The sequence below is a fragment of the Cyprinus carpio genome, chromosome B19 (genome assembly GCF_018340385.1).
Source record: "Cyprinus carpio isolate SPL01 chromosome B19, ASM1834038v1, whole genome shotgun sequence".
NCBI lineage: Eukaryota > Metazoa > Chordata > Actinopteri > Cypriniformes > Cyprinidae > Cyprinus > Cyprinus carpio.
In genome coordinates, this window is record NC_056615.1 from 15,550,941 (window position 1) to 15,565,863 (window position 14,923).

The 14,923-nt window shown below is 35.7% G+C and overlaps 2 protein-coding genes across 3 annotated transcripts; both read left to right on the forward strand.

The window, feature by feature from the left end:
• Positions 1–606: 606 nt before the first annotated feature.
• LOC122140681 (lysosomal-associated transmembrane protein 5-like) lies at positions 607–6,505 on the forward strand. The gene is made up of 7 exons (XM_042745307.1): positions 607–772; positions 1,675–1,783; positions 3,436–3,512; positions 4,617–4,745; positions 4,876–4,971; positions 5,956–6,048; positions 6,274–6,505. The coding sequence occupies exons 1-7, from the start codon at positions 704–706 to the stop codon at positions 6,346–6,348; spliced, it is 648 nt and encodes a 215-aa protein (XP_042601241.1). The 5' UTR covers positions 607–703; the 3' UTR covers positions 6,349–6,505.
• Positions 6,506–7,009: 504 nt separating this feature from the next.
• On the forward strand, positions 7,010–14,351 carry LOC109110957 (cartilage matrix protein-like). 2 transcript variants are annotated; one of them, XM_042745947.1, is made up of 8 exons: positions 7,014–8,314; positions 10,014–10,360; positions 10,564–10,786; positions 11,343–11,471; positions 12,330–12,734; positions 12,822–12,974; positions 13,056–13,136; positions 13,628–14,351. In XM_042745947.1, the coding sequence occupies exons 1-8, from the start codon at positions 8,233–8,235 to the stop codon at positions 13,675–13,677; spliced, it is 1,470 nt and encodes a 489-aa protein (XP_042601881.1). In that variant the 5' UTR covers positions 7,014–8,232; the 3' UTR covers positions 13,678–14,351. The 2 variants fall into 2 exon arrangements, with proteins under 2 accessions (XP_042601882.1, XP_042601881.1); XM_042745948.1 differs by lacking the exon at positions 11,343–11,471 and having other exon boundaries at positions 7,010–8,314.
• The last annotated feature ends 572 nt before the right edge of the window (positions 14,352–14,923 follow it).

Consider the following 14,923-nt stretch of genomic DNA (forward strand, 5'->3'; position numbering starts at 1 on the left):
GCACGCTCTAGTTCCCTTCCACTTCCTGTCTCTGGTTGTTTTAAGATATGGTGAGAAATTATGCTAGATAAAAGAAATGGTCTGTGACATGTTTGCTTGTTAGTTTGACCTTTTAATGCTTGCCAATTAAATGACTGGAAATGCAAACTTGGGTCATGTTAAGTGAAGAATCCATGAGGAACTATTTATTCAGTGGTCAACGAAAAGGAAGTTTATAGAATTGTTTGTGCAAAAAGTACAATTAAATACTATAAATAATAAGAAACAGTTATTTATTCACATATATATTTTTTTAATATTTAGGTTTCTTAGATTTGAACAGTCACTTAGACAGTTTTTAAAGTTCGTGTCAAAGAAAACTGTTGTTTCAGTGCCTGATGTTGTGTGTGTGTGTGTGTGTGTGTGTGTGTGTGTGGCCATAAATATGCCTGTTGGTCTTTTTTAGGCTTGTGTTTATGATGCATCAGAATGTGATCTATCCATTTACAGAATTTAACATAAAGTCTGAAATTAAGAACTCATTCAAATCAGCCTAAGATAATAACACAAAGCATCATCAAGTTCTCAAAGTATACAGGAAGCCCTGACCACCACACAGGAACTAACATGTGCATGTGTGTTCGTCAGTAACAGGGTGGATTTATGTGACAGTTTCTGAGTGTTTCAGCTTGTTTGTATCATTGTGAAAGAGACAAAGAGAAAGATGTCTGGAACACGCATCCTCTGCTGCCATGTCACCACTGCGACCCTCTCATTTGCTGTCTTATATCTGGTAACAACTTCATGCAAACATATACAACCACATACCGACACTGTATACAATGTGTTTATATAGTTACAATTAGAGTCTTTACTGCCTTCCTGTTCTGATCCACTCTTTGTAATTGTTTGTTAGTGTAACATATCAGATGGATACACTTGCAGTAATTCTAGGGACTTGCATACTTCCTAGAGTAAATATTTTAAGGTTTTGTACTCTGGCAAGACAGCACACCCATTTTGTTGCTGTTTTTTTGTGCATACACTTAATGGAGAGGTTGTGCATTTACAGGAAGCTGGCGCCATTTAGAAGTCAGTCAGTTACTGAGCCACAGATTGAGATTCAATATTGACTGTTCTTTTTAACACTATGTTTGTTGTACAGCACTTGCCATCTCTTTATCTGAAGCTGATATTTATTTAGCAACCAATAGATAAGACAGATAGTGAGAGATACTAAATGTACTAACTACATATATAGACTACTAAGAAACAATTTCACATTATGATCTGGGGGATGGGAAATGAGTGAGAATCAATGTTCCGATTTGAGTAAGATTATTATAAAGCTTTTATGGACACTTAAACCACAATTGTTAGCATCATCGGTTTAGGAATAAATAAGTTTAGAGGAAACCCTCTGTCAACCAGACTGTGTTTAAGCTTCCATAGGACATCTAGCTGAGTTATGTTATGACATTTACACTTCTACAGGTTTTTCTGAATGAACTGCTGTTCTTGTGTAACTTGTTCTGTTGGTGTTGGCTCTGAGAAGAGAGACCAAACACACCGGCTGCCAGAATATACACAAACTGAGACACATTTACCTTTATGAATTCACTCCGTTACATTCATTTCATCTGTACCCTCTGTGTGTGTGTGTGTGTGTGTGTGTGTATGTACATGTCTCTCTAGATTGGTAATGTGCTGAAATTGGTGAACATCATTCTAATGGTTTCATTGGATAAAGAGGCATTTTCTGTCACCTATCATGAAGCTAAAGCTACCAGGGGCCAGCGTGTGTGTGAGTTCACTTCATTCAGATATTAAATGAAGTTCAAAAGTTAAATTTTTCTTATGAATTATTTCATAATTTCATAGGAAGTTTTGTCCCAAGATTTCACATAAGTATCAAAAATGCATTTCAGAATTCTAAATTGTTTAAAGGGGTCATATGATTTCAATTTTTCCTTTCTCTTTGGAGTGTTACAAGCTCTTGGTGCATAAAACAGATTTGTAAAGTTGCAAAGACTAAAGTCTCAAATCCAAAGAGATATTCTTTATAAAAGTTAAGACTTGTCCACGCTCCCTAAAACGTATAGGTTAAAGTATAGATTAATAAGTATAGGTATAGGTTAATAAGTATAGGTTAATAATAAAATATTAATTAATTTTGTCTTTTTGTATATTAAAGAAGCCAAACAGTACATCCTTAAAAAGCAGAGAGAAACCCTGGAGCACACTGTGATTGATAACATTCAACCAAAATAGCTGTGTGTGAGGACCATCCCAAAAGATATGCATGTCAGTTTCATTAGGGTGCACACCTCACTTTTCAGAACGATGAGCTTTGTAAAAAAACGACAGGTTTCAGAAAGTTGGGGCATAGAGGAGAAACAATAATGTACAGTATATGGAAAATAATATGTTTTTTGAGCCCTAAACTGCATAAACACATTTCATTACACCAAATACACAAAATAATGTTCTTTTTAGCAACACCATATGACCCCTTTAATATATGTAAAGATTTAAATTACATTTTGAATTGCAGATTGTCATTGACCTCAGACTTATGGTCTCTATTGGATATTATATATTTTGTAGACAGAAAAACTTAAATAATTTTATTTTACTCATGATGTAGTTGTGTAGGGATATTATACTGTTGATCATGGTTGCAAAAAAAGTGGCTGGGATTATCAGGACTTCGATGGGTGTCACCTACATACTCTATTGAATGCATAGATGCATCTGCCTTTAAAAATGGAGAGTAACAGAACACTTTTCTTATCTCATCACAAATTAGACAGTTCACTTTTGACATGTATAATTTGCTGTAGTGTTTTTTTTTTTAATTCCTTCAAGTCACCCATTCTCTGTTTTGGGGGCATTTTTGTTTAATTGAAAAACCAGCTGATGTAAGTAAAGCTTTAAAGCAAAGGAAACCAGAATAGCTTCCCAGACTGTCACGCTTAACTACTTCAGTCCATGTCTAGTTGCAGCCTAGTCACAGCTGACCAATCACAACACATTTTGTTTTTCGGAAGGCGGGCCTTTATCAAACCCGGAAATAATTGAGCTGTTTGAGTAAGGTATTGTAATAATGTAAATTATGTGAAAAATAATGCGTTTTTCAAACAACCAAGCATGAGAGCATGTTCTATTACATACCCAAAACCAAGACTTTGTAAAAGAGGATAGGACCCCTTTAAATAAAAACACCTTTTGTGTTTAGTTTATAAAAAATATAAATAATTTTTACTAAATATGAAAACTTTTTATGAAATCAATATAAAAATCCCTAAATGCTACATTTGACCAAACATGGTTCAGTATAAGACATAAATTACTTAGTCATTTAGCACAAGATAAAAAAAACATTAAAATAACTCTATTTGATATAAGATATTAAATTGAAAGCCATTAAAATTCTCTCTCTTTGTTTCTCTCCAGTTGACATCAGCACTAACATTCTGATGCTGGTTCTGATGTCGATCTCTGCTGTGCTGGTCCTCTTCTCTAAACGCAAGGTATTGTGTACACTGCCACTGACAGAAAACTATCTATACTCTAAACATAAATAAATGGAAATGTGGGGGAAAACACAGTGATACATTAGTCTGAAAACATCAGTACAGAAATAAATGAATTAAATGTGGTTTTTGAGCAAAAACTGTGATACATTACAGAATACATTTAAATACATGAATAACTGCATTATGAATGAAATAAAAATATTTAGATATAGTTAATGTTTAAATTTTATATTTTATTTTTATTAACTGTACAAAAAAAATATTACATTAGGTGAATTGCAATTGATACATACATCTTTTTTTTTTTTTTTTTTTTCATCAGATGGTTTTTTAATCTGCAGATTACAAGAACAAACTGTGTTAGTTTCATTTTCCCGGGCATACTAATAAAATACAATGCTAAACCAAGTTTGACAGAAATAAAATTTATATTCACAATTTATCTGTTTATTTATTTTCAGATAGGTTTTTAAGGTGATTGTTTTATGCATGACACTAAAGGTTATTATATCACACTAAATATTAGTTTATAGCATTTACTTACAAAAATATGTAAATTAACCTGGAATAATTATGCCATTATTATACTATGACTTCTGTGCTGTTTGAATGCACACCATATTCAGCACAGCAAACAACTTACTCTAATAAATACTCATTGAGGAGTTTACAAGAACAATGATAAATCTGTGCTACTGAAGACAAATATACATACTAAATTTGTAATGTAACGATCTGTGTGGTGAAACCTTTTAAATAAGTCTGGTCTGTTTTTGTTTTATTGGATGTTTATGCATGTAAGCAGTGGTTTAGTGTGTGCGAGTGTGCACCTTCGATTTTCAACTCTGCAGGCTGACACCAATATTTACCCAGCTTCCAGAAAGAGAGCTTGTCTCAATATTTATGAAGGTGGTGAAACACGGAATCCTAGCGCTCTCTCCAAACTACACATTTCAAAACTGATCAGTCTATAACAGGGAAAAATCTTTTTTTTTTTCTCTCTCTCTCTTCATTTCTTACCTTTTTCTATATGGAGTGTGAATGATTGAATGTGTGATTGATAGAAAGATAACTCAACACTTGTGTCTCTCTGTATAAGGCCCAATGTTTGTGCTGCCCTTTGTGCTGATGATGTTTGTGGAGCTGAGTCTGAGTTTTCTGTACCTGTTTGATGGAGCCTGGGGTCTGCCAGGGACCCCCAACTACAGAGACATGCTGCAATTTGTAGTGAGATACATAACATACATTTTGTCATAAAACCAAATGTTGACTTCATGACAAACGCATGGCTATTCAGCTTTTAATTTCAGCATAATTCTACCCAACTAATGTGTACATGTATGTATGTCTCTAACAGAAGAGTGTGAGGAGAGTCGATAGTTTGAATGAAGAGGAAATTGGCCACTTCACCATGTCGTACTCAGTTCTCTATATGCTGTTCGTACTGCTGAAGGTATAAAACCGTCTGTGTATTTCTCTATAATTGCCTTCAAAAGTCTCAAACTACATTGAAAAACTGGGATTCAAAATTATATTTAAACCAGAAAATAAGTTTTAGATATATGAAATGCATTTGTTAAATATATTTTAATATATATATATATATATATATATATATATATATATATAAATAATTTATATAAATATATATAATTTTTTTTTTTTTTTTTTTTTTTTAAATGATTTACTACTTTTATCAATAAAGCAATTTTCATTTAATCGTTCAAATCAATACACTGCCGAAATGTTTTTGAAAGTCTCATATGCTCACCGAACCTGCATTAATTTGATAAAAATTATAAAAGACTATAGAATACCCTTAAAGGATTAAAGGGACTTTGTTATTACTCTAGTCTTCAGTGTCACATGATCCTTCAGAAATCATTCTAGTATGCTGATTTGCTGTTCAAGAAACATTTATTATTATTGTTATCAATGTTGAAAAGGGTTGCACTGTTTAATGATTGTGGCAACCATGATACATTTTTCTTTTAGAACATTACAAATATCTTAAATTGTCACTTTTTCGATCAATTTAATGCATCTTTGCTGATTAAAAGGTTAAATTTCTAAAATATCACAGATCCAATACTTTTGAAAAGTAGTGGATATATGATGATACATGTAATCATCCTATAAAAATGAACTCCTGAACAACACGCATACACCTATATTCACACAGTGTTGTTTTGTCTGCTGGTCTGATTTTTAGCTGTTTTTAAGCTGTAGAAGAGGGAATGTAAGGGGGATTTGAGGAATGAACATGATGTATGGAACTAGTCATAAAGTGTATTTTGCCTTGAGAAGGATTTGGGAAAAGGTAGAGGGAAATTAAACTCCCCTCTGGATGGTTTTTGCATATAAGTGTGTTCATTTATATGTTTCGAATAATTCTGTGAATTTGGGCCTTATTAGTATCCCTGTGTTTTCTGTGTAGGTGTACGTCCTTCATGTGTCAATGAGGTGTTTCTATTTCCTGAAAGCAGAAAGTATGGCTGCTGTCAGTGTTGACACTGGAAATACTGTGACAGTGAGTGCATTTATAATGGAGTTTGTTTTGCTGTCACACGATACAGCAGTTTTAATGTTGTTGTATAACATAATTTTTTTTTTACATATATATTATAAACCTCCAATTCCAAGTCACTGCCCAGTTTTTTGAGTGATTGTTTAACAGAAATAGATCAACTATATGTAGTTAATATTTTATCTACTGTTTAAAAATGTGGATATTTGTTGTGTTTTTGACTAACAGGTGAAGCTCCCTTCTTATGATGAGGCTCTCAAGATGAGAGCAGAAGACATTCCCCCTTCCTATCATGAGGCTTAAACTGAATGTGTGTTTCAGGCATGCTTTTATGATGCAAAATGCAAAAAATGGATTTAAGCCACAAATATTAAGCACGCATATTAACAACCACATGCAACACAAACAGGCGTGGCTCTGCTTACATCTATGCTTTTACAAAATAAAGGTACTTAATTTATGTGTTTCTGATTATTGTGTCCTTACTGGCAGGCATTCAGTTTAAACAGTAATGTTTCTCTCATGCATCACTGTCATGCTTATCATTTGATCACAAGCCAGAAGCTAGATCTGGTTATATGATTATGAGATAACTTGAGGTAACTTGAAGCTGTTTGTGTAAGACGGGAAATTGAATCCCTGTAATAACCATCTGAATTGCTTGATATAATTGCATAAAATTCAAACACATAAATCTTCATTTCATGCTCAGTGATACATGACAAAATATATGTAAAGTATTTAAAATATTTATATATATATAAACAAACTGTTCCATATACTTTAGTTTCCACTTTATTTGGTCAATAGCTAAACATTTTTCAAAATGAATTATAAAGCACTAAACTTTATCAATCAATACTTTAGCCAGGAAAATATAGCACAATAAAAAGTAAACTTAAAAAAAATATAAAAAAAAAAAACTGTTTAATGTTCTTGTCAGTGTCATTGGCACACTTCACATGGCTTTTTCAGGCAGGTTGGGGATGGATGGAAGCAGGAGAAACAGTATGTGTTCAGATACCTTAATTGCTGTGTTATGCAATATATAAAACAAACACATGCACCTCATTTACATAGACAAACAGTGGACTACCGGAGAATTATTTTCGGAGTGTTTCTGGGTACTTCACAAGAAGCTTTAAAGGGTTACTCACCCCTATGTCGTTCCAAAGTCATTTGAGAAAAAAAAAACGAGTTAAGCAGAATGTTTGAGCTGCTTTCTTCTATACACTGAAAGTGGATAGTAACCAGGGCTGTCGAGCCCAAAATGACAAAAAGTAAAAAAGTTTTTTATACAATTTGTGCAGTGCGTTTCATGTCTTTTGAAGGCATACAATAGCTTTTTTTTAAGGAACTGGCTGAAATTTAAGACATTCACTGATAATCTTGCTTAACAGCTGTAGTCACCATTCATTTTCATTTTAGACACTCTGTAAAATATCTCCTTTCATGTTGCATAGAAGTAAGTCATGGAGGTTTAAAAAGGGGTCTGCCAGTGACTTTACAGTGACAGAAAATAATATATGAAATCTTTAACTATTTTGTACTGACAGGTGAAAATGTGGCCTACACCTGTAATAGAAATGCTGTATCACGCTCAGTGTGATCAACTTTTATCTCACGCACAGACTCAGACACAGGCCTACATGTGCTCACATGGATACTCGCATTTCCTAACAGACATACTAGACACTGCATGGTGCATATAGAAGAAAAACACAGACGTACACGTACACATAGTCAGAACAGAGCCGTCTGTGTTGGATCAGGCACGGAGGCTTCCCACATAATTCCTGTGCATAAATTCCTGCGTGTGTGAAATTAATTTTTAGAGGAAAAGTGCCCAGAAAAGCCATATTCATCTTAATGTTTATTTGAGTTCAACCCCAAGCTAGAGACCCCTCCTAGGGCTCCAAATGAACTCGGTTTCCCTTACACAAACATATACACAGATCAAGGTGTGTTTGTCTTTCCTACCCAAACTCCAGGTTTTTCGGAGCAGGTATCCCCCTCCCCCCAAAACAGTCCGTACACCTCGGGGAGATGGATTTGAGGGCGGCGTCTCGAAACTTAAGTGTGTATCTGTGAATATGTGTGTGTTGATAACCTGCACGTCTCTCTGTCTGTGAATCAGTCTGTCTCTGGTTGTCGAGCAGGTCATTAGGACTCACATCGCATTACAGTATGACATTGCCGGGGTTTGTGATGCTGCTATGCATCCTGGGAGCTCAAGCCACCATGGATCTGAGAAATGCTGCAGCTATGGGTAAGAATACAGTCTGCATCATTAACAGATCCATCAATGTCATGAATTTATCACTGGGTACTAATAACCCAGTAACAACAGGAATAATTTTGTGTTGTTGAATATGTATTGAAGGGCAAATGTTATCCCAACAAAAATGAGTCTGGCTGGTTCAATGTAGTTGTGTCCTTTGCAGAAAAGGCTTTGAAATGCATGTTGGTTAGTGTTGGTTGACCAGCATGCTAAATAACTATAACTACAAAGAATAGCAAAAGAATGCAGGTCAACCAACATTATATTTTTTCTGAAGCTGGTTTAAAGGGTGAAAATTTACTCACCTTCATGTTGTTCAAAAACAGTATGGACAGTAAAAGAAACAGTATTTCTTTCTTCTGCTAAACCCAAAAGAAGATGTGGCTAGAGAAGTCAATGGCAACAGGCAACTTTTTGGTTACCAACATTCTTCAGAATTCTTCGGCCACATCTTCTTTTTTGTTGAACAGAAGAAAGTAACTCATACAGGTTTGGAACAACTTTAAAGTAAGTAAACGATGACAGAACTTTAATTTTTGGGTTTGCTGTCCCTTTAAGTTAAGAAGACTAAATACATGCAGGCCAACAGCATATGCTAAACTACTCATTTTCACAGTTATCACATCTGTAGAAATATTTTATTTAAAATCATCATATTTGCCTATTTTTTATTTTAACAATAGTTTGGGTAATAGAGTTGTTACATGTTTGATAAGCAAACATGTGACCTCAAAAAGCATGCACTGAGAAGCCAACATTTTTCTAATTATAACTTCTGAGTAGAATTATATTATCTCCTCTAGTGCTAAAGATAATTTTCTGTGTTCTAAAGCTATGCTTAGAGAATCTTTAATTAAATTCTTAGTTTCATTTGCAAAGATATATGTGTTAAAAATACCAGAGGAACTTCAATGAAGTGGGTAATTAGAGTTATGTTTCCAGTGGTGGTACATAACTTGTATATCCTCTAGGAAAATTAGTTTTTAAGGTTTCAGATGTCATTGCATTTGTACACAAAGAGGCCCTGTACTGCACGAGAGTATGTGTGTGTGTGTGTGCATACATACCTGAGGGTGAATGTATAATCAATGGGAGTTATTATGAGAAGGACCAACACTGTACATTTATTGAGTTACCTGCAGACTACAGTCTTGCTTTTCACTCTCACTTGTTTCCTTCACCGCAATATGTACAATACTGTTTAAAAGTTTGGGGTCAGGAACATTTTTTTTTCTTTTGAAAGAAATTAATACTTTCATCAAAACTAATAGTAAAGACATTTATATTGTTATAAAAAAAAGATTCCTATTGCAAATAAATGCTGTTCTTTTAAACATTCCATTTTATTCTGAAAAAAACATACCACAGTTTTCACAAAAATATTAAGCAGCACAACTGTTTTTGCCATTGATAATAATAAGTTTTTTTTTGAGTAACAAATCAGCATATTAGAATGATTTCTGAAGGATCATGTGACACTGAAACCTGAATTAATAGCTGATATAAAAACAGCTTTGTCATCACAGGAATAAAATACATTTTAAAATTCAAAAATAAAACCGTTCATTTAAATAGTAAAAATATTTCACAATATTACAGTTTTTTGAGCACTGGTGAGCATAAGACTTCTCTCCTCCATATATTCACACATATTAACATCTGTTCTTCATTCTTTCACTCTTTCCAGCTGCAGGCTTATGTAACACCAAGCCCACTGATGTGGTGTTCATCATCGACAGCTCTCGAAGTGTCCGCCCCTCAGAGTTTGAACAAGTCAAGGTCTTCATGACCAAAGTAATTGACGGTTTGAATGTTGGGCCTGATGCCACTCGCGTGGGCGTTGTAAACTACGCCAGTCGAGTAAAGAACGAGGTTTCTCTAAAGTCCCACAAAACCAAAGCAGCACTCGTCAAAGCCGTGTCCAAGATCGAGCCACTGTCCACCGGTACCATGACCGGCCTCGCCATCCAGTTTGCTATGAATGTGGCCTTCAGCGAAGCCGAGGGAGCACGCAAATCCCCTGACATAAGCAAGGTCAGAGTCCAAACAATCCCATAAATCCCCCATATTGGCATCAATAACAAAGTTAAGCCTCTTGTTTGGCAACATGCATCTTGTGCTATGTAATCCGCAATGGATACATTAGGCCCAGGCAAATATATGAATCTACAATTATGTGAGCAAATCAGCAGTTTCAGACCATTTCAGTAAAATATATCATTAATAAACATTCACAGGTGGCCATTATTGTGACCGATGGCAGACCTCAGGACAACATCCGTGACATTGCAGCAAGGGCGCGAGAGGCCGGCATTGAGATATTCGCCATCGGAGTGGGTCGTGTGGACATGACCACACTCAGACAGTTGGCCAGCGAGACTCTCGAGGATCACGTGGACTACGTGGAGAGCTACAGCATGATTGAGAAGCTCACCAAGAAGTTCCAGGAGGCTTTCTGTGGTAAGAGGAAGGAGGAGGGTGAGAGGAAGAAAGGGGAGGGAAAAGAGGTCTGGAGACTGTCCTCACCATGGCTGCTGATATTAAAGGTGTATAAACAACAGAGGGCATGAGTATCCATAGGGCATGTTATGATTAATCTCACCTCCAGATGTAGATCTCCACTGCACTTCTCTGGGGGAGGAAGTAAAAGCATGTGTAGCCACTGATGTGATTGTAGTCGCTGCAGTGCAGTGGTTCTCAGCTTGCTGATATTACAGACAATTTCAAACCTTAAAAGGTTGAGAACCAATGCAGTAGAAAGTCTGGATCAGAGCAACAGCCACCTGAGACAAACAAAATTGAGTCTAATACCTAAACTTTTATTTTTCTGCAGGTCTCGGGTGTCTGGGTCTCTGACATATTTCTGTGTGTTTTAAAGATTTGCTGTTCATTTGCAGTGCAGCAGATTGTTAAAACGCATTGATTTTCTTGAGTTCCCACTTCACATAGAGTAATTCTCTCCTCGCTAACACTTCCTTCCCCTACCCGGTGTGTGTGTGTGTTACATTCATGGTAGAGGTTGTGTCGGACCTATGCGCAACAGGCGATCATGACTGTGAGCACATTTGCATCAGCACACCCGGATCTTTCAAGTGTGCCTGCAGAGAGGGATTTACACTCCAGGGCGACGGCCGATCATGCAACGGTGAGTATGTATGAATTTTGGGTAAGTGTCAAAGACGTGAGCAAAAGACTTCACAGCCATGTGCAATTTTTGATGTACTGTATTTAAAACCCCTGCTTTAAAGATGAATCAGATTCTTAATGGCCAAGAGAAATTTTATCTTTCACACCCTACTAACCAAACACATTCACTCTAAGCAAAATAAGCAAACTACTATCATGTGACTAAATGACTTGTTGATAATTTAACATCAAGGGTCCCACAAGGGTTTTAAGCTTTTTAACCCAAAAATGACACCCTTTATAAAATTTTAAGTCTGCTTTATATTTTCATACAGACCCATTTACCGATTGTAAGCAAAGAATAATGTAATATTACTTTTTTTAAAAATCTAAATAAAATAATTGGCTTTCATATTCCGCTATACGGAAGCAAAAATCACATTTCTGGAAATATCATATGGAAAATATTTACTTCAAAATAAAGTGTTTTTTTTTCACCCACTATTAGGGTAATGTTAGTTGTATAAACCTATGTTTATATTTTTTTGTTTATATTCTTACACAAATATATGCAGATTCAGATTTATTTCTTACTGTTGAAAACTAGGGCCATTAATAAAATAATCAATTGGATTTTTAGCCATTTTACATTTAGAAATAATTAAGTTTGGCAAATGTATTTAAAATTATTTTATATATATATATACATATATAATTTATACCTTAAGCTTACATGTTAACTTGCCAGCCCTAATAATTAATTTTGTATTTCTCTCTCAAATCTTTGGTTGACACCCAGAATCCTCCTGGGGGTTCCTGGACCCTAGTTTGTAAACTAATGAGTTATAACAAACATCCTCTGTCTCTCTTATGCCAGCTTGCAGTAACGCAGCCACAGATGTGGTCTTCTTGATCGACGGCTCCAAGAGTGTGAGACCAGAGAACTTCGAGCTGGTCAAGAAATGGATCATCCTGATCATCGACAAACTGGACGTGTCAGAGACAAACACCCATGTGGGACTGGTGCAGTATTCCAGCACTGTGAAGCAGGAGTTCCCTCTGGGACGCTACAACAACAAAAAGGCCCTGAAAGAAGCAGTGAAAAAGATGGACTATATGGAGAGGGGAACCATGACTGGCCTGGCCATCAGTTTCCTGGTGGATAACAGCTTTACTCCTAACCAGGGCGCCAGACCCGGAGTGGCAAAGGTCGGTATTGTCTTCACTGATGGCAGGTCACAAGACTCCATCAGAGATGCTGCCAGGAAGGCCAAGGATAACGGTTAGGAAAAAACATACAGAAATGCAATGCAAAAAGCAATGTGTATGAGATCTGAGTGTTTTACAGAGCGCTGTGTCTGTGCTTAAGGCTTTAAGATGTATGCTGTGGGCGTTGGCAACGCTGTTGAGGACGAGCTAAAAGAAATCGCCTCTGAACCTGTCACTGACCATTACTTCTACACAGCGGACTTCAAATCCATTAACCAAATTGCAATGAAGCTGCAAATCAATGTTTGTCAAGGTAAATAAAATCAAGATGAATATGACCTTTAAACTTGCATTTCATCAACTAAATTTGTTTTTGCTCTCCTGTTACCTGCAGTGGAAGATCCCTGTGAATGTAATTCCATTGTCAAGTTCCAGAAAAAAGTGGAGGAGGCACTACAGGCATTAACAAAGAAATATATCCTTTCCTAACTAAAACGTTTAGGTTCAGGTCTACTACACAAAGTCCTATTGTGCTCAATATTCAATATTGACTTACAGAATGCTGAGAGGTGAGATGTATCTTTTTAAGAAGGTTTTGAGATGAAACACCTTTGGACTCACTATTAAAATTAAAATCAAATGTAAAGAAATTAGGGCGTGTACAATATAATGGTACCATACTGGTTAACAGCTGATTTTTAGTGGTTTTAATAGATATATAACTGTCAGTATTGGAAGTTTAATTATGCATGCTAATTTTCACCAACTTGTATAAGTAATAAATGGTTATCAGCCATAAAAATGAAAATAACCATTGGCTTATAATGACCAGAATGTTAGCAGCAATGCATCTCTAAAAGAAAAATGTGTAGGAATAGACAACGATGTATAAAGCATCAAAATGTATAAGTCATCATAAAGGGTTAGGATGCTACTATTGCATTATTTCCTTGACAGCAGCATCACTGGAAGCTGTGATGAAAAGGATCACTGCCCTGGAGAACAAGATTGTTTGAGAAGGCACCAACATCTAATTCTCACACTGCCATTCCTTTCTTTTCTTGTAAAAAAAACACCTCATGTGACCTTTGACCCTAATGCTTAAGTTCCTTTCCTTTCCTCCACTCCAATTCTGCTACTCTGCCTTCATCACTATTGTCCATGGGGATGGAGCACTGATTGGCATGATGACCATGGTTTACCTATAAAGCTTGCTCTGAATTATGGTCACCAATCGACACAATTCAAGGTGTCGATTTTCAAACAGCCATCCCCTCTAACAAAACCCTGTGTGCGTTGAATAAAAATATTCCCATATGGTCTGCAAAGGTCTTCACATACAACCTGGACAATAAAGTCTTCCCTGTGGGGACGTGGTGTGTACATTAGATCCAGAGAAGGTTTCATTCTGTCTTTGCTTTTCTTCATTCTACCTTTCTCAAACCCATTCTCCCAGATTTTGCCCCGAAAATATTATTTTATATGGAATATATATATATATATAATGGTAATTTAATATAAGATTGGACTTGAAATAAATGTGTGAATGCTTGATAATTTTCTCAGATAAAACACTCCATGAAGCACACACAAAAGCAGACACAACACACACACACACATAACTCACAGGCAAACATTCACTGACTCGGCAAGCGGTGATGATTCAATAAAATCCCATTTTGTGTCTGTGTCTTTGTTTGTTGTGTCCTTGTTTTTGTGTGTCAAACAGATGTGCATTAGGCTTCATTTCTCTTTAATACAAGGTTACATAAGAGAAAATGTTCAGCGTAATTATTAGGAGCCCCAGGTACAGAAGGATGTATAGTGTAAGTGTAAGAGTCTGTGTACATGTAAAGCAGCTGTAGTTTTATAACATCAGCAGTAATGAAAGGTTGTAGATGAAGTGAATGAGGCTTTCTCTCATCAACTATAGAACATTTTCTATTACACTCAATGATCTTTTTCTTTAGGACCCCATTTTTATGTTGCATACAACACTCTTGTAATTTTTATGTTGGATAGTAAACCCATAACCCTTATTTATAGTTGAGGCAGTTTTTTTAACACTACTTTTAGTTTGCTCATGGTTTCTGAGGCTAAGCAAACTGACCTACCATGGTTCCTATCTGGTTTAAGCTAGGTGTTAATTTACTGACCAGCAACCATATCCAGTTTGACCAATTTAAGATTGCAAAGAAATGGAAGTAGCGAGAGATCTTTTCTTCTGTATTGTAATGTAAATGGATTATATTAAAAAAGAAA

Excerpts from the sequence above, each read along its gene's own strand:
- LOC122140681 (XM_042745307.1), top strand. The coding sequence starts at position 704 with ATGTCTGGAACACGCATCCTCTGCTGCCATGTCACCACTGCGACCCTC. Across the intron at positions 1,784-3,435 it reads TACCAGGGGCCAGCGTGTGT|TTGACATCAGCACTAACATT; the intron begins GTGAGTTCACTT and ends GTTTCTCTCCAG. Across the intron at positions 4,972-5,955 it reads TGCTGTTCGTACTGCTGAAG|GTGTACGTCCTTCATGTGTC; the intron begins GTATAAAACCGT and ends TTTTCTGTGTAG.
- LOC109110957 (XM_042745947.1), top strand. The coding sequence starts at position 8,233 with ATGACATTGCCGGGGTTTGTGATGCTGCTATGCATCCTGGGAGCTCAA. Across the intron at positions 10,361-10,563 it reads AATCCCCTGACATAAGCAAG|GTGGCCATTATTGTGACCGA; the intron begins GTCAGAGTCCAA and ends AAACATTCACAG. Across the intron at positions 10,787-11,342 it reads GTTCCAGGAGGCTTTCTGTG|AGGTTGTGTCGGACCTATGC; the intron begins GTAAGAGGAAGG and ends CATTCATGGTAG.